The sequence below is a fragment of the Lupinus angustifolius genome, chromosome LG06 (assembly GCF_001865875.1).
Source record: "Lupinus angustifolius cultivar Tanjil chromosome LG06, LupAngTanjil_v1.0, whole genome shotgun sequence".
Lineage (NCBI taxonomy): Eukaryota > Viridiplantae > Streptophyta > Magnoliopsida > Fabales > Fabaceae > Lupinus > Lupinus angustifolius.
In genome coordinates this window covers 9,834,727-9,859,776 of record NC_032014.1, presented here as the reverse complement: position 1 = coordinate 9,859,776, position 25,050 = coordinate 9,834,727, and the positions used below count along the sequence as shown (strand labels likewise).

At 34.8% G+C, this 25,050-nt stretch overlaps 1 protein-coding gene across 3 annotated transcripts; it reads right to left on the bottom strand.

Annotated features, from left to right (window-relative positions):
• Positions 3,896 to 24,145, bottom strand: LOC109349718 (THO complex subunit 2-like). 3 transcript variants are annotated; one of them, XM_019590649.1, is made up of 33 exons: positions 23,792 to 24,145; positions 23,512 to 23,637; positions 22,775 to 22,816; positions 22,530 to 22,589; positions 22,309 to 22,371; positions 21,229 to 21,309; positions 20,157 to 20,228; positions 20,021 to 20,068; positions 19,859 to 19,927; positions 19,631 to 19,764; positions 18,749 to 18,824; positions 17,442 to 17,635; positions 16,675 to 16,755; positions 15,867 to 16,077; positions 15,549 to 15,761; positions 15,381 to 15,461; positions 15,175 to 15,294; positions 15,023 to 15,082; positions 14,306 to 14,433; positions 11,558 to 11,654; positions 11,326 to 11,454; positions 10,667 to 10,770; positions 10,414 to 10,594; positions 10,059 to 10,240; positions 9,218 to 9,824; positions 8,994 to 9,098; positions 8,675 to 8,830; positions 8,499 to 8,579; positions 8,004 to 8,426; positions 6,487 to 6,635; positions 5,478 to 6,453; positions 4,689 to 4,999; positions 3,896 to 4,355 (listed from the first exon to the last, which is right to left on the bottom strand). In XM_019590649.1, the coding sequence occupies exons 1-33, from the start codon at positions 23,924 to 23,926 to the stop codon at positions 4,286 to 4,288; spliced, it is 5,565 nt and encodes a 1,854-aa protein (XP_019446194.1). In that variant the 5' UTR covers positions 23,927 to 24,145; the 3' UTR covers positions 3,896 to 4,285. The 3 variants fall into 3 exon arrangements, with proteins under 3 accessions (XP_019446194.1, XP_019446196.1, XP_019446193.1); XM_019590651.1 differs by having other exon boundaries at positions 5,478 to 6,465; positions 6,508 to 6,635; XM_019590648.1 differs by having other exon boundaries at positions 5,478 to 6,635.

The following is a 25,050-nucleotide window of genomic DNA, read 5'->3' as shown; positions in this document are numbered from 1 at the left end:
GGTACAACATTTGATGGCACCCCAAAGTTAGAAAAAAAAGACAATTATGCCTCAAATTTAGGAAAGGACAATACATGTTACCAATGAGCATTTGGCAACATAGTATCAGGAATTGAAATGACAAACACATATGATCAACAGAAGAATCACAACAACAATAATCTCGTCAATTTGAAAGCCTACAATATACAAGAATTCGAAAAAAGATTTGCCATTTTAAATCTTTTAAAGACTTATCTCACAAAATAAATCTTTCAATGACTCATCTTTAAAGGACTAGATTAACAATGTTATCGAAACATTCTTAAAGAAAGTTTAAATTAACAAAAGTATAGAAATCAAAATCCAAAGAAAAAATTATAATGACCAAAATCTTCTAAATCAAGCACAACCTTATAATCAATTGTTTAGTTTAACTGAAATAAATAACAAAACAGAACATGCTGTCTTTAAACCTTGCCATGCTCAAGTTTTGATACAGCATCAAACTGAAACTCAATAAAAATTAGCATGCCAAAAGACTTCTTAACACAATGCAATTAGTTGCACTCACCAGTAGACTAGGCAGGTTCATCTCAACTTTTTACTCCAAGTATAAGATCCTAAAAGACACAGAGATGATATTTGTATTAGGTTGATTAATCCAAAAAAGACCATTGATTATGCAATGACTTGTGATGTGAAAAGGTATACCTAGGCATTCTTGTTGCAATGACTTGTAAGGTAAGAAAGGCATACCTTCAAATCTTTAAAAAATGAATGGATATAACGAGCACTATAAGCATTATTGAAAGAATCTCACAATCTGCATTATTCTCATCACTCTATGTTACCCTTAAGGGAAAAACAGGGAAAGATTTGAAAATAAAATGGTGTTCCCAAAATAAACTGATGACTAGTGAATTTTCTGCAGCAATTTGTTGGTTATAATGTTTCCCAACACAAATGACAATTCCTCCTTTGTTCTCTCTAAGTGGCTGCAGCAATGAAAACATAGCTCAACTCCTGCTAATCTATTCTCCAACAGTCAAACCAAACCTGAACTTGTCGTCCCTTTTCCTGTGATCAAGCAGTGATAAACAAATATGCATAGCATATTAAGGCAAAAAGTATAAGCTGACCAACTTATTTAAAGAGTTTAATCTTGATACATTGTTGGGGTGATTGTGTGAAGTTTGTTACACAATTAATCAACCATACATCCCCCTTTGTATGACTTTTAATGTAGCTTTTACAGTAGAGATTCTTTATTATGTGACAATATATGATTGGTTGACGGTGTAAAAGTCCTCTACACTGTCGGTGCAAAAGGGTGGCCCAGTGCATGAGGCTTCCCACTTAGTAGGATCTGAGAAGAGTAGAGGTAGGCAGCCGTACCCTCGTATGCGGAGCATTCTAATTAAATCCTTTTAAACAATCTCCACCAAACTAGATTTTCATGCATTCCACACACCCAACAAGCAGAAAAAAGAAAGCAAGGGTTCTGACCTCTGCAGAAAGAATAAAATTCAGACCCATATTTAACCGTTCCTCCAAAAACGCAGCAACACAACCATTTGAATCAATCTCTCCCCCCAGGCGACACTAAAAACCATAACAAGAGGTGAAAATAGAAGTTGTTACGATTACTTCAAAACTGAACAATATTAGATAAAAATTCATCATTAATCATGGTTAAAAAGCAGAACTTTGGAATGGCTGACAAGCAATGAAGTCACTAATCCAAAATCAATCAGTTTCGTAATGAACTCAATAATCCAAAACCAATCACATAGTTAGGTAATGAACTCACTAATCCAAAATCAACCACGCGGTTATCCTCATATTAATCCAAACATCAAAACAGTAGCTCATTGTCAATTTTACCAATTATAGGGTACTTCCAAAAATGCAAGTCAATCTTACCAAATAAAAATTCAAGGTAAATCTGCCAAGACAGGTAGACTAATTTGAAGGAATGAGAAGGCACCTTAAAATAAGCAAGCTTTCATAACCAAACTACTACCCAGAAGCAAAAAACCCATCAATTTCCTAATGCTTATCCTATAAATCCTTCTGAAAGTTATGTCCCTTCCTGAAGCATTCTACCATTAAAATTATTCCAAGAAGAAAAGATTTCTACAGTCTTTAAATTCTTGTGTTCTTGTTTACTTTTCTTTTTCACGTATCTGCATACTTAAAGCAAAAAAAGAGGGGGGATATTACTTGAAGTAGAGAATGAAGTTAATGGTTTGTTAATGAACATGATGATAGAGCATTATGGCATCTTTCGATCCATATAACTGACCCCACTTATTGGGATAAAGACTTGGTTATTATTGATAGAAAAATTTCTCAAGATTTTGACAGCATAAGACTATGATTCACACAAGATCACCCATATGAAAAATTCTGGAAATGAAAACTGCATATGCTAAGAAAAGGAGAAAACCTCATCTGTAGAACGGAACTTAGAAAGTAACTTCATAAACATGATTGAAATAATCAAACCACATAAAACACAAACCCTAACTTTACACTCTCCAGAATCAAGCTTAAATTTTGATGAATATAAACAACAAAGTAAGCATTAAAATGAAGAGAAATGTGAGAAAAAAAGGTTGGAAGAGAAAACAGACTCATAGCTTCACGGTGGAGCTCCTCAAAGGGAATGGGACAAGGAAGGTTGAAGTAATCGACTTTCTCATCGACCTTGTTGTCTTGCATTGGAGGAACCATGGTTGCCATGGTTATTGAAATTCTAAAACCAAATATAAAATTTTATATAGATGAATTTGTAATCGAACTCAATACTATATCTTTAAGGTATACTTCCAAATCATATTTGTTAATATAAGATTATCTGTCTTAATAAGATTTTTTCAAACAAAACAATTAGGTATTTAAGACATGATGCTTTTGGGGAAATAGTTTAGTCCAAGCTATGATGATTAATGATCTTAGAGATATACAACAATTAATATTAATTAAGAAATTTAATTAATACGGTCATTTATATTAAATTTGTGCAAATTTACTACTCTAATTTATCTCTCTATAATACTGATAATTATTGATTTTCATTTATTATCTTTCTTATGAATTAGATCCGGATAAACTTCTAAAAACAATAATTAATATTAGCTTGAGTTTCTGAATAAATATATAAATGGAAGCAAATCTGTTTTTTCTTGAATAAAATTTATTGAAGAATTGATGAGATACTAATACACCTAGTTTGGTGTGTATAAGATAAAATAAACGAAGGAAAATGTGGTAACTTTTCTAGAAGCAACAATTTTTTCAAATTTCTAAACTTCTAGGAATGCTGCTATGAGTGGGAGATGAAGAGAAGTTTATAGCCTCAGATACAATGTTCAAAGAACTTGTCATTATGAGGGTTAACTTTGTTAGACTTTCATATAAAAGTTTATTTGAACCAAACAACTTGATTAAATGAAGCTGGTTTGAGTACTGAATATTTTGGAGGATTTAGTTCAAGTTGGTAATTCAAGTCTTGCTTTTCAAATATAACAATGTTCATCAATGTCAAATTGCCAAAACTATGGTAATTTGGTCACGTTGAACACTAGTTATAAATTAGAAATTCCCAAGAATGAGTTCAATGAAAAGATAGGAAAACATTCTGCACAGGTATATCAACTTTAACCTGATTTGTATATTTCATAAAATTATAATTTACATAACTGGGTCTATACAATTTTACTCTACCCACCCAATCAATTAATTATAGGTTGGGTTAGTTCAGTATATTCTTATCCCATAACTACGAAAACTTAAGAGAAATGAAGCCATTCTTCTAATCAAACACAAATAGTGATTTTTACAATGCATCAATCCATACATGAAATCAAGCAAATAACTTCATTCCAAAGTTTTTTTGGACCATAAATTCAAAGACCAATCTTTTATTATTTCCAATCATAATAAAATAGTCCAGACAAAAACGAGTGTTATTAACATGCAAGTTTCCTTGGTTGGACTACTCATTTAACTTAAGGTTCAGACAAACTAATTAACATTGTCACAAAGTACATTTGATCACTGGTTACCCAGATTATACAACACATTATATACAAGTGTACAACTCAGTTCATAATTTCTTCTCATTGACTTCAGAAAGAAAAATAAATGAAAAGCTGAAACTTTGGTTTAAATAAAACACATAATGAGAGGGTAGCAGGCTAAAATGTGAACCCAGCACCTTTGAACTCAGATGCACAAAGCACTATAGCAGCTTCAAGAAATGGAGAACCTTCCAAAAGGTTATCTCAACTTCGATGTGCTATTTCCTGTGCCTTCTCTTTTGATCAGCCCTTTGTCTCTTCTCATCATCCCATTCTCGGTCATTCAAGCTAATACTCAATTAAGGGCATAACTGTTTACTACATTAAAGGAAACCTTACATGCAGATCATTAAATGAATAGCATGCAGTGCAAATAAGAAAAAAAATGATATCATACCAGATCATGAATCCTTAAGCTACTTATCTACCTTAACAGTGTGTTTTGTACAATAGTTGCAAAATATGCTTAAAATGGGAAAGATTTTTCTGAAAATAAAAGCAAATAAAAACATGGTTAAATAATAGAAACTCTACCAAACACACATATGTCAGAGGGGTATGCCTAGCAGGCATTGAGAGATTAGATATGGAGTATCTCATAAAAAATGCAATTAAGGATACGGATCAGGATCACGGCGATTCAGCTTGCTGGCAACATCTTTACCATGAATCCTGAGACCAGGTTCATCTATGTAACTTGCATGCTGAATTATGAGTCCCTTTCTGTCTCCCCTGTCTCTTCCATCATATGCTTGTGAAATCCCACCACCCTGGAGAGGAGGTGGAAGGGCCACCGGTGAATACTCCCCAGGTTCACTTGCTGGTAGATGCTCCCTCTTAAGTTTACGCCTCTTGGATGCAGCATTTAAGTCCAAATCTTCCTTTAAAAGGTTTGATTTGTCTCTTTCTCTCTCCCTGTCCCTCTCTTCCACCTGCACAAAAAAAGATCAAATACATGGCTTAACAATAGAAGAATAAGGAGTACAACACAAGGAGTTTGAATAGTACAAAAATCCAAACCTAAATTCTTAAAGCCAATCGCAATAACTGTAACTAAGTAAAATCGTAACACACAAATCGCAAATAAAATAAAACCATAGACATTAATATTAACCTAAAACACTAAACAAGAGATAGATACTCTTATGATAAGTACTAATCAAACTTAAACCACCAGAACAAGATATTGTATGACAATTTAATATTTTATACTGCTATTTCTTTTACAATGTTGTTTTTCAACTTGAAGATACTCAATATCACACACATCAAGACAACAAATAGTACATTTAACACCCATGCTTAACAAGTACCATATGATAGTAGTCAACGTGCACAAAGTATATACTCGTAGTAGTAGTAGTAGAACATGCAATGTGCGAGAAACTAGTACACAATATTTATTCATACCTTCATTGACAATCCATCTCGTTCCTCACGTTTCCGATCTCGAAAATCATCTTCTTTTCTGCGCCTGACATCATCTTGAGAAACCACACTTTCTTCAGACTGCCTTCGTTCTTTTTCTTCATGCCTAGGAGAAAGCCTTTGAGAATGTCTTGCAGCTCCATATCTCCTATCAGAGTCTTCATCACGCCTATTTGCACCAACAGAATGTGGAACCATATTAGGAGGTAAAGGGGGTGGCGGAGGCAAGCTTTGCCCATGGTAGCGATCATCAGCATGAGGTTTTTCTACAGGTGCATCACTGTATCGTAACTTACTTCTATCATCCTTAGCCTTCTCAGGGACTCTATTAAAACTCCTATCACTACCCCTCTCTTGTATTCTCTCAATAGACCTTTCTCTTCCATATCTTTCTATTGACCTATCCCTATATTTTTCCACAATGAAATCATCTTCATGAGACTTATCCGGACGGTCCAATCTTTCCCTGTGTTCCCTTTCATATCTCTCATTGCTTTTTTCTTTTGGCCTTTCCAATGGCTTATCGCCTGTCCTGTACACCCCAAGTTCATCAGGTCCTGACCTGTCATCAGACAATCGAGGATCCACCAGCTTCTCTCTTTCAGTGAATCGAACTTCACCCTCTACTTCTCTTAGATCTACATCCCCTTTCCGCCGTTTACCCAGTCTATCTGGTTCTTCAGCAGAACCAGCTCTCTTCTGAACTTTATCACTAGACTTATAAGTAACAACTGGCATGTCATGCCCAAGGGAATGAACAACACGAGAAGAGGATCCTCTTGGCAAGTCAGCAACATCATTTCTGTCTTCCTTAACCACAGAAGCCCTAACATCAGAAGACTTAGCAGGTACAATCTCTGCCTTCGATTCATTACCAGGACTGTCCATCTTCGGTGATGGAGCTGAGCCTTTCACAGAACCTGCAATTGTGCTACCATTAGCATTGACTGAAGAAGATACATTGGTAGTTCCAATGTGCCTTCCATCTGATGCATGGGTTTGTAGATCCCTGTCAATGTTTGACGATCCAGAAGTTCTAGCAACAGCTTTTCCAGATCTACCATCCTCTTTTGAAGGATCATGTTTTGAGGGCTTCGAAACTGGGCCAGCAGGCCCTGAGCGTTTTGTGGAATTTCTTGACTGAAAACAGAATGCCCAAATTATTATCAGTTAAGAAGAAATAAAGACGCAATGGAAACATTGAAGGAACAATTGGGGCCGGGGCAGGGGAGAATCAGTATTCTAATGCAACCTTATGACAGAAGCACCATAAATAACTAATGATTTGCGGAGAACATTTCAACCATGATGAATGAAACAACTCCATTTTTTTCAATAAAAATTAATGCAGTGCAGGCACCTAGAGAATATAGTGTTTTAGTATTTTGGTCTACTTAGGAAATTGAGAGATTGTGTATTACTCTGTACAATTTAACAGATTATAATTGTTTAAACATTTAAGTTTAGCAAAGGCTTGAAAACTTTATGAATTAACGGTGTACATTCAGCATAAGTATGCTTTAGTATTTCAATATTAATCATTAGGTAATGCAATCCCAAGTTATGGACTACATTAGGGATTGGGATTGGGTAATGCAATCCCATGTTATCTTGTTTTATTACTTTCTTTTCAGAAAACAAACTTGGGGTTGCATCATTTAGATGATGTTGCATCATTAGGTAATGCGATCCCATGTTATCTTGCTTTATTACTTTTCCTTCAATTTATCAACTGTCAGTGCTTTATTTTCTTGCAACAGCATAAAAATTATTGATGTCAAGAATTGTCATTGGCTTTTGGTTTTGCCCTGGAGTCCATCAATTATAAAATTCAACTATAGTTTTATTTCAAAACCTCCAACCCGACAGTTTTATATACCCAAAATCCATTTAAGAAGCCTACCCTAGCCTATACATCAGTTAGGAATATACAATTACTACCTATGCAAAGCTCTAGTAGCCAGGGCAAGCGTAAAGATAGAGAAAGACAGAAAATGTTATATTATACCTCCCACCGTAATTACAATAAGCTAGTACTAGTAGGAAAACCAGTGTGCAAGAATCAGACAACCCAAAAAGGAGCATATCATACATTACATTTTCCTGGCACTGACCTTTAAAGGCCAATATTCTTATTTATCGAATAAACAAAAACTCACCACAAAATATTTGATTATTACTTTTTGCTTGATCAACCTCTATGGTTTGAGATTTAATAGTTCTTTAATGGTTAGTATGAATTAAGAATTATATGAAGTTCTTTAATGGTTAGTATGAATTACGAATTATATGAAGTTCTTTAATGGTTAGTATGAATTACGAAATATATGAAGTTCTTTAACTCTTCAGACCACATTTATTCTCCCATTTTCCAACACCCTCAACTCTAGTAGTAAGCTGACACAATCAACAATGCAATAAGTGATGCAAACGGGATTATGCACAAGCACATGATACAAATTTAAAATGCTTGACTGAAAACAGCACAACTGAGATATTAAGCGCTACCTCAGCAACTCTTGTCATGTGTTCATCTGATGCTCTATTTATGGATTCGTCCACTTGCTTTTGGTTTTCCGTAGATTTTGATGCTCCCGTTTGTACAGTAGACAAGGGTAACGACGATTGAGCATCCAATCCATTCACCATTGAACTACCCTTGGTTTTTACTACAACAGATTCAGATTTTGTCACAGCAGTGCTTTCACTTCTTTCTGACTTGCTGTCTACAGTTTTTGTTCTTATTATCTGGCCCTTGGCAGTGTTTCCAGAACCCAAATGTTTTCCACTGGAAGATTCCGATTGAGAAACACCAATACTCATCCCACTTTGTACCGCTACTGAATTTCCTGCTAAAGATTTAGCCACAGATGGCGCAGGCTTCAACTCGAGATAACCCATACCAAATTCTTCATCGGTAACCCAAGAAGGCTGCATAATAGAAGAAATGTCATGTGCTAAAACAAAATACAGCTAAGCTTGGGGCTAAAGATAACAACATACCTTCCTAGCAGCCAATGCTGCTGCAACACCAGTTGCTAACACCTTAAGATCCTCTCTTTCATCAGTTTTAATCTTAGCTACCTGCATGGTTGATAAATTAGTAAAAAAAACATTAAAAAAACATGCACTGGTATTTTAAGATACTAGAAGAAAAGGTTACTATATCGACAACTTACCCGCTTTTCAAGGTTTATACCACTCTTACGAGTAACAGGAAAAACACTGGAGATTTTTGTCAACATTATGAGAGCATTTCTAATTTCCATGTACTCACTAGATTCCAAACACTGAATCAGTAATCGCGTGATTCTTTGAATCCACTTCCAGTGTACCTATCATTCAAAAAGCAAATAAAATGTCACTTTAAAATTTTATTTTATCTTCTTACTTCTGCAGATCAATAACATAGGCCAGAAAGAAACAATATAAAGCCATTAAAAAAACTCCAGAACCAATTCAAAAATTCACAGCAATTTTAAACTAGCATACACTTGCCTTGATGAACTGTCCATACGTAACTCGCTGGCTGTTTGGATATCTATAATAAACAGCAAAGCCTGGCATGTTTCCACACTCACGTTCATAAATAGACTCATCCCTCTGAAAAGAATAAAGGAATTAGAAATTTAAAAAATAATAATTGAACAACCTCCCACAAGCATATAACTATATCAAAATAAAATATTATACAAAGAAAACAAAAGTCGATGATCAATTACCTTCCAATAGTAAGCAATCTTCAAAGTTTCATACAGAAACCTGCCGAGTCTGCCTGCTTCATACTCAGTGCAACAGCATATCATTGGTTGTAGGGTCTTACAGATCAGAACATCTATGTGGTTGACTGTATTGAAAAAGGGGGTTCCAATGGAATGAAGAGTGTGCACAAACATAGCACAATAAACAGCATCAGGCATACTGAAAGTACAGCGTGGAAAGATACAACGCTGAAGAAACTCCATGTTGATCTTCAAGGTATCAGGACAGGAACTTAACCATTTATCTTTTTCATGAGAAAGGCGTCTACGAACAGATGCAACATGCTCTTCATGTTGATGAAGTTCATTAATCAGTCGATCAAGAGATTCTTGAATTCTTTCCTTTTCTTTCTTCCTCTTGGTGATTGCTGAGCTTGAATTATCAGTAAGCTCCTCCAAAGACTTTAGGTTAGCATGCAGCTTGGCAATTTCAGACTCGTAACGATTTTTGGGAACATACAAATCATATAATGTGAGACCCCAGAATGTTGCGTAAAGATCAGGAGACAGGCTATTCCATGCTTTTGAAGGTAACATGGTTTTAACGGTATCAAGAAGATATGACCAACTGCATATAGTAATCAAATGGTAAATACTAAACCGCAAGAATACAGAAGTACATATTCCATATCTTGGAGTGATATGATACAGATCATAATATACATTTCTACACTTGAGTTCATCAGATGGAATGAAATCTAAAAAATCTCAACACCTGGAGAGTTTCAACACCAAACACAATTTCATGTCAAAGCATAGAAGGAAAAGTTTAGGAAATAGGGCGGGAGGTTAGGATTATAACCTTATAGGATTCTGAGTTGCACCAAGGTCTAGAACCATACTGCTAGAATGATCTGCAGGATCAGACTCAGTGTTCATAGAAGCATCACTTTCAGCATTTTTATCATCCAAGGGCCAGCAAACATCAGGAGCCTTATGAGACTTGAAAAGCCTCATCACAGGGCGATATATCAAGAAAGCAACCTATGTCCAGGACAAAAAGAACAGCATTAAAAGCAGGCTCAAGGATAGAATGATGCACCATAAATGCAGCAACCGAAACGAAAAATAATAACAGAAGTGATTAAACCATGCAGCAATTATCATGAGTCATAGGAATATTATAAGGCAAATAGGGACAGAAAGGGGACACAAACCTCTGGGTCCATGTGGTAAAGATGGACCAGATCATTGAGTGAGGGAATAAGAACACCATAATTGGATGCTGGTGAAACAGCACTGCAAAGAAAATCCACATATTGAAGAAGAGTTCCATGGCATCTATCAAACTGCTCACTCAGCATCTTAATGTAGGGTGCATCTGCATTGATGACAACCCTGCAAAAATATTAAATCTTGAGAACACGATCTTCAGCATTTCTTGTAGCATTTATAAGTCTTTGAGCTTACAGAGAACGATGCTGAGCAATAAGCAATAAGAGGGGAACTGCCAACTTCGGTTCATCCTTTGGCAGTAATGAATCTCTAAGTCTGCTAGTTGACTTTATCAGTGCCTGTAACAAGAATTAGATATTTTTCTTAACTTTAAAGCATGCCAGTCACTGTGTCAATGTTGACCCTTTAATTAAAACTCCACGATTATAATTAAAACTAAACACAAGTTACTTCAGAAGCTCATTGCACAAGCTGTAACATTTACTTTACTATACCATATGAAGATTGAGCATAAGAAAACCAAAACCAAACACAGCATTCAAACTACAAAAGTAAATGCATTCTTACTGCTTACTTCTAAGCAAAACAATGAAAAGAGACTATTCAAAACATAAAAGTATTCATTTGTACTTGTCTGCTTATATAAGGAAGCTCATCTCCAAGCTCAATCAATAAGACAACAAATCGAACAGTGCTGATTCCACAAATGTTCCACTTAATGTTCCAAATCAAATGCAATTTGAGTGTTCTTAATCAGTCCAATTGGTTCAAACCAAAACAGCTGAGCGAGTGCAACTTAAAACAATGAATTGCCGCACTAAAAAAACTATCTCCAGCTTCAACATTCAACAATTTCTTGCATTGAAAAAGCTTCTGAGAAGTACTTAATATACCTTATTATTTCGAGTTACTCCAAAAGAAGTTGCTTGATATCTGAGAGTTTCACTCCCTGCCATTGCGTCCAGTTGTTCCTCAGTCAAATTCTCAGTGTACTGGAAATTTGCCATTTGTTGAATGAGCTCCTGAAAAACCAGTAAAAAGATTTATTTATAACCAGCTATTGGCTTTTTCATGAGGCAAATGTTACATAACATCATTGATAAAGAAATAACAAAGAAGAAAAACCTGCAGTAGAACAAGCTCAATTCCTTTCCCCTTTTTCAATTGATTCACAAGATACTGGAAAAGGCCCCTCAATTCCATTGATGGGTACTTCTTACACCTATGACAAACAAATGATTTGAGTTCAAGAAAACATTAATATTAACCAGTAATCAAACAGATCCTTCTCAATTCTGTACATAAGCAGGCATTAATATAAACAAGGAGCATTTGGGGAAAACCTTCACAACATATTACATAGTAATTGCCACACATGACACATCGCAAGAACTCTAAAATATATATGAAGAATTTGATGAATCACAGTGCAGAAAGGAAACCAAGTACTCCTCATTCATAGATGAAGAATTTGTTCAATGACGTAAAATGTGTTACATTCATTCAAAGCATTATGCACAGCAGATTTTAGTTTTGCTCACAATATTTGAAGGGTGCTACAAACAAAATCATAATATGGTACATAAAATAGACAAGTCTCGCTGGGAAAAAATAGATGCAGATGATTTTAAGTAGACTTCAGCTCAAATTCTACAATTATAATCTAGAAAAGTCATTTGGAAAATATCCTAACAAACCAACTATAAGCAGAGCATTAGTGTTCTCTTTCTGACTCTCACTCAACTAGGTCCCAAAGCATTAAATATACTAAAAACAAAGACATGTCCACATGACATCCATACACCAAAATGTAGTGGTAAAAATCCATATTGAGGAAGATTGCAATAGATTTTGAAACTAGTGCCACGTAAAATATTTTACAACCTTGGGGAAGTCCAGTATAAGTCACTGTAGCTTGTATTAAGACATTTAGAACAAGTTACTCATCTAAAAAGTTAAGCAACTACAATCATAGTATTCACGAAGAAGTGGAGAGAAAATCGAAACATGGTACACCACACACATATATAATCTCAATATAATTTGGGCCGTTTGAAGAATCTAAATAGACACACACTTGAATTCACAAAAAGAAGTCCGAAAGTTAACACATTATATCATCCCACTCCATAACCATTTTATAGTATCACACTCAATATTATATACATAAAAAAGGGAAATACAATAGAGAGAGAAGAAAAGCAAACCAAACTGCTCCAAGTATTTCATTCCCCATGCCTCCAAGGCAAAAATAAATTCCTAGCAGAATATTTGCCCCCGAAGTTGTCAGGATTTGACGGGTATGCTCGGAAAAAATAAGGCATGCACAAGCAAACCATTCTTCATTTTTGAAGTATACACCTCAGTAAAATATTATAAAAACTTGTTATGTAATCCATTCATCAGAGGGTGGGCAACTCATTGACACAGACAATATAATCATATGATCCTCACATCCTGAATAATAGTTGATCGATCAAACAAACTACTGATGATAAAGTCAAACGAAAAGCTGCCGCTCTCTTATCCGAAGAAAGAATATAATATCTAACAGTACTACTCCATTAGGTCCATTAGTAGAAATAGACAGCAAACAGCTTCAGGAGAAGCTAACGATTTCTTTGGAATCTTGCAGTCATCATTAGCATCACAAGAGGGCATTGATAGCTAATAGAGTAGACCATTTACAACAATGCTACTATCAGCCGCAGTCACATCAGATAGACCCAAAACCTTCGTATCATCAGCCCAATACCAAGGACTAAGCACCCACGCCAACAAGCATAATACATAGCTTCCTAATTAGGAGGATTAATAATCACATAGCCAACACCTAAAATAGACAGTTCAGGCTCCCAACAGCATAAACATTTGTTCCCCAATTTTTTTAGATACACCATAAAATAAGCAAGGACAAAATGGTAGATTTACAGTATACATGGATCTGTATCCCTACTATCCCCCACAAATGCTATTAAGGTGCCACTTCATTATTGACATTAGAAATGACCAAAAATAATTGAAATGTATGAACACAGATCATTCCTCACATAAAGCCCCCAATGACCTCCAGTCGGTGTCCTTGCATTTCTTATGTACTCATTCTTTCATTCCCATTGACTAATTGTATCTGGTAAGTGCACTGGCATTTCCATGCTACATATGAAGGATGAAGGTCCGACTTAACGAAAAAACTTCATTAAAATCAGATAGTTCTCCATAAACATTGCGGAGGCTATTGCACGAAGATTTCAACTTTATAAATATCCCTTTTAAAAGGATATGGACATGGCGCTAAAAGCAGTTCGAATGTTGAAAGGACAACGGAGAAGTGCCAACCCTTTTAACCAACAACAAAAATCCATCCCAAAAAATCTGCCAGTGAATAACAGTAACCACACATCATACAGTTGCTTGTGCATGCCACCAACTGGCAAGCCAATTGGTTTGAATTGATCTCACATCACCACTCAGGGATAAAAAATGCTGCTATATCCAGCAATCCTGCATTCGTTAAGGTTGATCTGCAACCTGGAATTTGATACAAGGCATCCTGGATATCTAAATTCCATAGGACGGTATGAATGTACAAAAATGACTAATGCATGTCACTATCAACAATGATTACTTCAGAATAAAATAATTCTAATAAAATTAGAGCTTGCCAGAAATATTTTTAAAAACAAAAGGACAGAGATCACCAAAGAAAAAGAAACAGAAAAGCTGACCAAACAACACATGGAGGACAAATTACAATTTGTGACTTAACCAATTATGCTGCCATTTAAATTATCTGTTAAGTAGATGATAAACCAGATCAAGTATCTCAATTCTATAAAAATAATGTAAATGAGAGGGATAAAATACACATACAAGTGGCCCCAAAATGAAGCTAGTGATTGAAGCCAATCTGACAAATTAAGACCATCATCCTTCAACTTATCACGTCCACCAAGAGCCAATCGCTCGATTACAACATATTCCAATATATCATACTCAAGCTGTTAAAGGGGGAAAGGTTAGTAAGTTTCTAGTTAAAAGCTATTACAGTTAGTAATAAAATATATCAAAAAAACAAACCCAACAACTCAACTATTGGTAGATGAAGCCCAGACAGTGAAGTTACACTTTAAAAAACAGAAATAAAAACCCTGCTTCTCTTTCACTTGGCAAGTTACCCGATACCCTTAATTGAAACATGACCATTCATTTAAAGATTTCATTCCAATAAAATATGAGAAAAAATGTATGCACTAACACTATAAGAGTTTTATATGCGGTCAGTCCATCATCCACCATTCATTTTCAATCACCATTGACACTTTATAAAAAGTAATACAAATTAATGGTAGACGATGTACTATGTATAAATCTTCACACTAATAGTGCATAGTATTACACTCAAAATATTATAGCAACTCATTGGTGGAAGATAATTACCCCGAACACAGATAACGTAGGTCACATATTTGACTGCTTATTATGAGATCAATCAGAATGAAAATAATACTATCTACATATAATGATATCATTAACAAGGTAGACGCAGTAAAATATCCAAGCGAAGTGAAAAAACAAATAAATATACACCTGAGTTAAATACTTAAATGCATCCACTACAGGAGTAATCATGTCTCTGTATGCCTCAATCTGCATTTGACACAATTTCAAAGCTTAACATGATTGCAGTATCAAATGCAGCCAGTGCTCTTCACAGGATACAAGCTCTATTAAATCAGTACCTGATGAACAATTGTGCGAAGGACTGTCATAGGGTTGGCATGAGCTAATTTTGCAACCATCCGACCAAGCTGCTTTAAGTTTTCTTTTGCTAGTCGTTTCAAAATGCGTCTAGTGTCCAACTGTACAGAAACAAGGAAAACAATGAGCATAACGAGGAATCAAGCTTTCAAAACTCGGTGCATCACAAACATATACATATTCCAACCTTGGCAGTTTGCCTCGCAGCCAAGAGCATTGGAAAGCGCTCGTCATCTCTTTCCCATTCACCGTATAAACGATATCGCACCTAGATAGATAACATTCACCAACAAAGCTTGTTAGTAATAGCTAACTATATCAAGTAAAAGGATAAACAAATAAAATAAAAAAGAACCTCATAAGGAAGGAGGCTCATTAGTTCCCAAATTTCGTGGCCGACGGCTGGATTGGCAGGAATCAGCTGCAGAGAAGGAAGTAGACATGTCCCTAAAGCATCTTCCACCCTTAGCTTTGCGTCCTTAAGGTGTATATGAGGATTTAAAGCACCATCCCCACCGCTTACAAGTTCAAGAGCAGAAAGATAATAACCTCGCAACACTCTACAAACCTACTCATGTTTTTTAGGGAAGGGGGGAGAGAAGGGGAAATCAATGTCAGCAAAAAACATACCAAGAAGAATAAAATAACAGAATCTCATAACAACTTAATACACCTTCTGCAACAACATAGTATCACGGTAGAGATAAGGTCCAGCACAAGCAAGCATCTGAAAAAGTTCCTTTGGGAGATCAATGAAAGATCCACCTCCCGAAGAGTTATCTACATCCATAGCATCAGTGCCACCTCCTATTGACGGCCCAGACTTTTGAAGACGTGCTTGACGAATAGCATCATATGCTGATGAAATGGACTTCTCAATAAGCCTGGGTGAACATCTCAATATTATTTAAAGCTAATGCAAAAACAAACAAAAAACAAGGAATTAAACAAAGTTAACAAACTGTTGACTTCATCAAAAGTCAAAACTAGTTTATGCCCAAAGATACAAGCCATAGAATAGATGCATATGTTGTAACTACAGGCATACTCATGAATATTGAATATGCTCCACCAGTGTGCAACAGTTTCCCATGGTCCATTATAAGAGCTTCTGGTAGAAGGAAAAAGAGAGTTTACTTTGATAGACGCGTGTAGTATATGCGGTTATACAGTGTATTTGGTTGGTGTAAAATGCAGCATCTTCAAGGGACTTATTTCTCCTTGCTTCGGGATAAGATAGCCTATATATGGCCTCTCTCAGTCTCAAGAGATGTCTGTAATCATGATTGTTTCAAGGAAGTTTATGTTTCTACTATGCAGAGGTATTGCACATCATTGTCTGTAATCATATTTGCAAATGCATTTTAGGAGGGGGGGGACTGTCATAGTATATGCTTTTAATACCACATGTGTAACCCAAATATAAGTTCTTTATGCACAAGAAAGTGAGAGAAGAAAGGAAGATTAGGCACAAGCCTTACCTAAACAAACTGCCACATATTTGGCTATGTTCCACTGTATTAAGTGGTGCAAGGCGATCAAATAGTATATGTGCATGATTCCTGTGAAAACAAAAGCAATAGGAAGCAAAAGATTCTATAAATATATCAATACATATGTGTTCACTAAGTCTAGAGGACAAATCTATGAACACAATAAATATACTATACAGAAAAGGAGTATCTTGTTGAGCCATAAATCAATTTATTACGATAGGGAATAGAATTAGATAAGCTAGCTGTTTCGTGTTTATTTAACAGAGAATGAATCTGAATTTTATTAAAATGAGACCAGCTCTATTTATAGGGGAATGTACACATAGGCAAGCTAGCACTAAACACAAAACATCTAGCTTATCTAATGCTATTCCCTAATAAAAAGAACCCAAATCTTCTGCAGGAGTGCATAAATTTTGAGATCCATCATTATCTCAATAGCAGCAAGACGCGATGTATAGAAACATTTATGCAAGTACTGATGCATGTGAAAGTATATGTAAAAATAATAAATGTCTCCACATACAGCAGAACCAACCTCCATTATCATTGGGAGATTCAACCGCATAATATACAAATAGCCTAATATATAAATATCTTAATATACCAATTGAAGTAATTCTTTGACATGCTACACACTATCCAAAGCAGCTTGACCTAACATGGCCAATAAAAATCAACCACTTAACAGCTTTTGATAGCAAAGCCCACTGCCCCTACATACTATAAGTAGATTTACTACTCAATCATACCAGTCATTTACTGAAAGAAAGCCAGTAAGCAAGCCCAAAGTTTGACTGTTTTCAAGCTCAGACGTCCGTTCTTCAATTGCACCAGTTTCCATGTCTAAAGCAGCAAAGAGATCTATTGTGACATCACCCGGTTTCTCATCATCCATAAGATCTTTTCCAGTAGCAGCAAGGTTTATTTTTCCAATTTTGTTAGCCTGCAAAATAAGATTGTATCCGTATACAAAACCAGGGCCATTATCATGATTAGGAAAAAGTTCAAACATAATGAAAATCAATAATTGCATTTGACAGATTATAAGGGAACTAATTTCCACAAGCCAATGCCAACCCAATAAGTTTAATTGATTTGATGGAACATTCATCAGACAGAAGACTAAATTGAAAAGTTGAGGCAGTGGCTTTCTTATAAAAGAAAAGGTCATGGATATGAAGAAAATATTTCAAAGTATTGGGTGTGAGATCATCCTTACAAATTAATAGGGACACCAAACAAAAATAAATAAATTAATGAAGCAAAGTTGTCAAATCTCTTGACATTTCTGTAAGAGAAATCCCGATAAAAGGTCCATAGGATTTAATTCAAGTAAGAGCCAAGGGGTTAATGTTATCCAAAAGGAGCTGCTCCTACAAAGAAAATCTCCTTAGAGGCTGGCATTGACAAAGAAAACTGAGGATAAAACATGATACTTTAACTGGACCCAAACAAGGGTGGCATAAACAAGGCACAACCAAGGCGCTCACCTCAGCTAAATGGCCTGAAAATAATACCATTGAATATCTGTATATGTAAATTTAGGGAATTCACAACCATATACCAATTTGACGACCAACCCAGCCAATGGGTATTAAATATATATGATTCAAACAATCCTATCCGAGTCTTGAACCCTGAAGCATAGAAAGAGAAGAAAAACTTGGGGACAAATTACACATTCAGGATGAGTCAAATTAGGTGTGTTTGTGGATATTGACTAATGAGTTCTATCTTGAAACATTTCCATCCTTTTGCTTATCTCATCCATAGTATAGATCAACTTATGGGTATTGAGTTCTATCTTGAAAGTTCCTCATCCTTTTGCTTATCTCATGATTCTCATCCATAAAATAAGTCAACTTATGTGCTTATGGGTATCACTTTGCTTTTTATGGGCCAACTTATGCCAAAATCGAAGAAAATTACACAGGAAATCGAAGAATAAGGAATCTTCCATAACAAAAACAAAAGGGAAAATAAAACATCAATCATACAAAGCTGCCCAATCATCTGCAAATCCATAGAGAAATCTCCTTTAAAAGACCATGAATACCTCATCAAGACGCTTGGAAGAGAAACTGTTATAATGCTCAAATGCTTCATCATCCCCGGGAAGTAGATGTGCATATCTGCAACCAAAATGATAGTTAGAAAAACAATGTATATATAACATCAGTAACTCTGGGGCAAACACAAGTCAATTATCACGGCTGTACAGCAGGATTTGCATATGAACCACAAATTAAAACATGTATTCTTACACAGAATTCCTGATTTCAACCATTCCCAATAAGATAATTAATTTGATATACAATTAAATGCAAAGCAAAAAATGTAACCTCTGGTTCACTACCATCCTTCTTTTTACAATTACTTACTTGACAACAAGCTTGACCTTAGAACCCACATAGACCATGCCTAAATATTCAGATAGATCACCCTAAGTTCTAGAAAAGTTGGTATATAGTTATGGTGTCAATGAAAATTAGAAATGACGAAAACAAGTATCACACCATTTGTTTTTCAACATATAGCTGATTGGGAGTACTTGAAGTTCATTCAGGACAAGAAACATGCAAAAAAAGGAAGAATTAAATACTAAGAGAAAGCAAAGAATGTTACCCTAAAAACAAAGTAAGCGAACATTTTCTTTTCTTCTAGGGTAGAAAATAACCAATCATATTTTAGCTAACAGCAGCGACAAAATAAAAAATAAACCATGCTGCAAGGACTCAACCATATTTACCAGGGACTAAAAAGAAAATGACCATACTTTACAAGGACTAAAAGCATATTTAATCCCCAATACATTACTACCACACTTACAAAATCAAATGGAGTCAATATTTGATTCAGATATAAGATCAATGTTTAGTGTTTACTGCTACAAAGTAAACAATTAGTGACTCATAAGCAGCCTAACCACACATCTTACATGCTATCAAGATCAATAAAATCTTGCTTCACCAGCAAGGCTGCAAGTTTATAGAGCCCAAATGGAACAGAATTGCTCACTTCCATGCGCTGATAATATTGGAATTTAAATCCAAGAATCTGTGAAGCATGTGACTGCATAAAAGAGGTATAACCGTAATGTTAAAAGTTGTCCATTAACTATGGCAAATTAAATAAATGAACGAGCCAGGCTTCTACTTTTATTCACCTTGGGAAAAATAGGAATGAGGTCCAAAAACAAATAGTTATCAGGCTGAAGTTCAAAGCACTCAAGAACCTGATTTAAAGCATTCATTAGTAGCCAGAAAAGGATGAAAGAAAAACATTGATAAGCATGTGAAATAAATAAAAAAAGTTCAATGAAACTTACAATATCAAAAACACGATTGGGATCCAAATCAAAATGTCCAATTAACGACTGCAAAAATAATGTAATTCCACAATTTTATCACAATAATGAAACAAAAAATGGTAATGGAATAGTCACAGTACTTAATCGTTAAAACCTTAATAATGCCAATTGTTGCTGCAGATGCCTTTTGAGTTGAAACTTCAGAATCCCGGCAAAGAAGAGTGACCTACAGAATTGAACAAAACTGAATGCAGCATACAAAAGCATCTTATCTGGAAGAAATTAAGACATGATTCAAACCAAGTATCCAAATTTTAGAAAAACAAAACATGTGTTGTATACTCCTTGCCCCCTGGCAACAAACATCTCCCATAAAACTTGTGTTGTGTTGTGTATTACAGATATAGAGATAGTCATCTCTTTATCAGCTGCAAGTTAGTTTCCTTTCTGTGAGTCCTTGCTGAGTCAGCACGGACGGTTACGCTTATGACAGGCGTAGATCTCTAGTATAAGTATCTAAGCTTTCTCAGCACTAGTAATCAATCATTCATTAAAATTTAAAATCAATAACAGAATCAGTTGTCTCTAGCTCTCACTCCCTCTCTTTTGCCTTCCTACATTATGCAATTTGAAAGCACAACAGAACGAACAAAATTGTAGACAAAAACCCACATATAAAGCTCAAGGAATGTGCTTGCAATGTATTTTCTATCAAACATGAACCAGTCTATATGTGGGCAATAACATGAACAAGATGTAATTTCACTAGCAGGTCCAGCGGTCTTATAACTGAACAAGATAAAAAATTAAGAGGTCCAACCTGACAATTTAATCCAATAAACTTGAAGGTATATATGTTTACATTGGTAAGGTTTATATTTTAATAGGCTTGGCTTCATTCAATTTAGATGAAATTTTTGAAGTCACTGTGGTTTCAGTAGAGGCCTGAAACCAAACCAACTTGCATAGGCCTATATATCTAACAAAGGTGACCAAGAACAAAATAACCTTAGATCAAACATTTAATTTAATAACCATACATTTATTAGAGAAACTTGTAGAGAATCCATCAATAGCAAAACAAAATATAATAGATGGGAGACGAGAGAAGGAAAGGAAAAGGAAGTATAATTCTATTCGGCCAGAATTACAATGGTCATAAGTATTAAATAAGTATAACTCATTGAGAACAAAAAAAGTCCAAAGAAAAGAAATTGTGAACATACCAGCTTTGCATAGCCCTCACTCTCTTCTCTGAGAAGGTTAAATTTGGTTTGCTGATATAGAAGTCGTGTATTAACTCTGACCTGAAATCAACCGCACAAATGAATCAAATACAAGCAAGATTAGGATTTCCACTCAAGCTGATTCGTGTTTCTTGAATATTTGACACAAAAAACACAAGGACCGGGTAAGAAAAAAGCTTATGGTCAAGATGTTAATCCTTTGGTACGAGTATAGTTGCTTCAACTTTATGTTATGGAACTGCATAGTTTATCAAGTTCATTGGCGTATTTTTTTGGTTGGGAAAAGAATGTCCGCATTTTCAAGGGTTCCTATTTGGACCTAAGTACACTCCATTTGATTTTTTGTAATCCAAACAGACCTGATCCAAAAGCATTTTGGAACATAATAATTTGGACACCTTTGTTGCATTGGTATAGATTCATAGGCCTGATATAGCTCTCTCTCCTGACAGCTACTTTCCTTGGGAACAATCTTTGGGGTTCTTCCTTATGACTAATGAGCAATGGATGTGTCCATTTACCTTGGAGCAGTTCCTTTAATTTCTTATAAATGCTTTCATGAAAAAGAAAGAGGCAAAAATTATGTGGCAGTAGCTTATGCTATTATGTGGATAACTTGGTCGGGACACATTACATGCATCTTTATGGGTGGTTTCATGATGTTCACTTTCTTTTAGAGCAGATTGCATTCATTGGTGAACTTGGTGTTTTCACCTGATTGTGCAAGGGTGTAGCAGTCCTGGCATGCAAAGAGATTGGACATCCTTGATACACAGGATACCATATCTTTTCCCCCTCCGATCTTGTACTTTTTCTGGTCTACTATTAATTACATTCATGATTTGTATATTGGGATTGCTAACCTCTCGACAAGGTTAGAAACTTGCATTTTTTCCTTTGGACAAACTCAATTTCCTTCCTTTTAAAACAAAATCTATGAGCGCTTCAGTATATGTAATATTTATCTTTAAAAAACAACAGAAGAAATGGGAATAAGTTAATATAAAAAAGGCAGAAGCCCCTTGTAATATGACATAAATATAGAAATTCATTGCTCACCTCTTTTCCCTTCAACTCCTGAGCCTTTATTTTGATCAATTCAGCATCCCCCAAAAACTCTTCCTATTAATGCACACCATAGCAATAAAACTTTGTAAGTGCAATGAAGTTGCTAATTCTTAAAATATTAAGCCTTGCGAGTTCCTCGGCAACTAATGACAGGAAACTAAGGTGATACAAACTACAAAATAGAAATAAGGACGGAAACCAGAAAAACACACCTCACAGCGTTCTTGAAGTAGCCTAACTGGAACCAATTCAGAATCCACAAGCCATTTTGCCTACAAAAATAAAAAAATTATAAGCAAGATAAATTGTATAAACTGTCCTCAGATTGAGAGCCATTATGGTTACATAGAAAAGATAAAGATTAGCACATGAAGATTAAGAATAGAGCCCGCAGATGCCAAACAAAGGGAACAATTAATTGAGTATGAAACAAAGCATTGCAAGATCTAATACTGACCAGTTTGATGAGACGGGAGCGGAACTCTCCTGACATTGTATGCTGTAACAAAGGATATATAAGAACATAAGAAGAGTAAATACGCTAAGCCACTGACTATGAACAAAATATAACTCCCAATAATCAAACACTTGAAATTGAAACATATTACTCCTAATACCATAACACTGATGTACAGTAGCATACATGATTGCAGCCCCATTAATGTATTGATTACTAGTGCAACATAAAACAAAAGCATATTCAAATGTTTTAGAACTTGATATAAAATGATATTAAAATAAATTTTCAATATAATATCTGATAGAGCAATCAGATCACATTTAAAATATAAATATAAAATTAAGGCTCCTCCTATGACATGTCCCATTGAAACAGCTTTTCTTACACTGATCATAACCCAAATCATAAACACTTAAAAAGAACATCTCCCTTCCCTCGGCAATTGGACCGAACTTGTAAAGAAACTTCTGCTGAGCCTATCCTTTACTAATAACAAACATGACTAGGACGGATCAAAATGAGAGAAAATGAGGAGAAAAATGAAAGATTTTTTTTTGGTACAAGAAAAATGAAAGATTGATACAATTTAGGAGGCACTCTTCACAGCACATGAAAGTGAAAATGACTTCCACATATTGATAATTTCGAACATATATAGTTTTCTTTTCGTACATACCATAACATTAAAATAGGAGAAAAAGAACAGGAGCGAATATGAACCAGCAAGAACTCACATCTTGAGCCATCTGGGTTACTATATCTGCAAAATTTGAAGCTAATTTCACAGTGGAAGCTTTCTCTGAGAATCTGACAGAATCTAATGCTACTTTACACTTCGGTAACGGCAATTCACCCCGAACCTGACACAAAAAATCAACCCTTTAATCCAAGAATGACGAAATCAAAAAGCATCGGATTCAAATTCCAAATTTCAATTTATAAATACAAACACCAAGAAAGCAAAAACAAAAAAACTATGCAAAGATGCAATTTTTAGTGACAGAATGAACGCACCATAGTCCAGCAAAGCTCGTAGAGGAATCGAAGCAATGGAACAGGTTCTGAGATCTTGAGATTAGGGTTTCCGCTCTTCCATTCGCGAAGAGAATCTTCTGTCACGTATAGATAGTGTACTGGTGGGAGAGACATTCTTGTTGTGATTGCAACCAATAGAATGAAACGTTAAATTTGAGGTGTGGAAATGATGATTCGAATTTAGGGTTTAAGAAAGGAACAAAATTTCCATGGGGTGTGATACGAAGAAGAGGAAAGTTGTTGTTAGGGTTTTCAGAGAATTGAGTGGTTTGAGTTTGATTCAATTACACCACCGCCGAAAAAGAAAACGTTGTTCCAATTGTTTTGAGTAAATAGCAGCTTTGGTATTTAAGAGTTGTAAATTATATCATTAGTCCTTCAATATATCATTAATAATTACCGACTCATGTGGCATAATAGAAATGATTCATTTGAGTTTATGAATAGAAAATTTATTTATAATTTATTTGAAGAGTTAATGATAATTAAAAATAAATATTATATATTATAATAGTAAGTATAAAACTAATACAATGTTGTTGGTGCATATATTCTTTTCACCCGAGTTTAATGAGAATTGAAAATGATATATATTACACTTAATGTGGTAGGATATTTATATTTATTCTATAAAACTTACTTTTTTTATAAGTAGGAAGGTATTAGAATAGAGTATTAGCTCATCTTAAATACAAAATAGTAAATATGCACATGTGACAGGCAGATAATTAATATATTAGTTTGCAAATGAAATATTAAATTCACTGAACTAATGTTAAATACGAACTTTAATTAAATCTAATATATACAACATATCTAAATTCTCATTCCTATGAAACTTAATTGCTTGTGCTAGAACTTACACTTATCTCTAATAATATATTGTCACTCAATATTTTCAAGGATGTATGAACAATTGATTCAATCTCGTTAATAAATTAGTTGTTGTTCATCCATTTTGTTTACTTTTTCTGTCATGTACTTATTATTTGTGGTCAATGATGACCAACAACCATTTCACTTCACCCGGAAAGATGAATGAGTAAATTGAACAATTTATTAGTGGATGAATGAATAAACATAATGTTTAAACTTTAAAGTAATTATTTAAAAAAAATTGATATGGACTAATTTGATTTATATTTTAAAAACTTTGGGACAATTTTAATTTTTCAAAATTTGAAGGATTAAAATAGTAAAGTCGAGAAAACACAAGAAAATGAAATGAGTTTTTATTC

Coding starts and splice junctions, on each gene's coding strand:
- LOC109349718 (XM_019590648.1), bottom strand. CDS start 23,926: ATGTCTCTCCCACCAGTACACTATCTATACGTGACAGAAGATTCTCTT. Junction 18,825..19,630: donor TTTATTGATCTTGATAGCAT/GTAAGATGTGTG, acceptor TTTTGGTTGCAG/ATATGCACATCTACTTCCCG. Junction 17,636..18,748: donor CTTCCAAGCGTCTTGATGAG/GTATTCATGGTC, acceptor CTTATTTTGCAG/GCTAACAAAATTGGAAAAAT.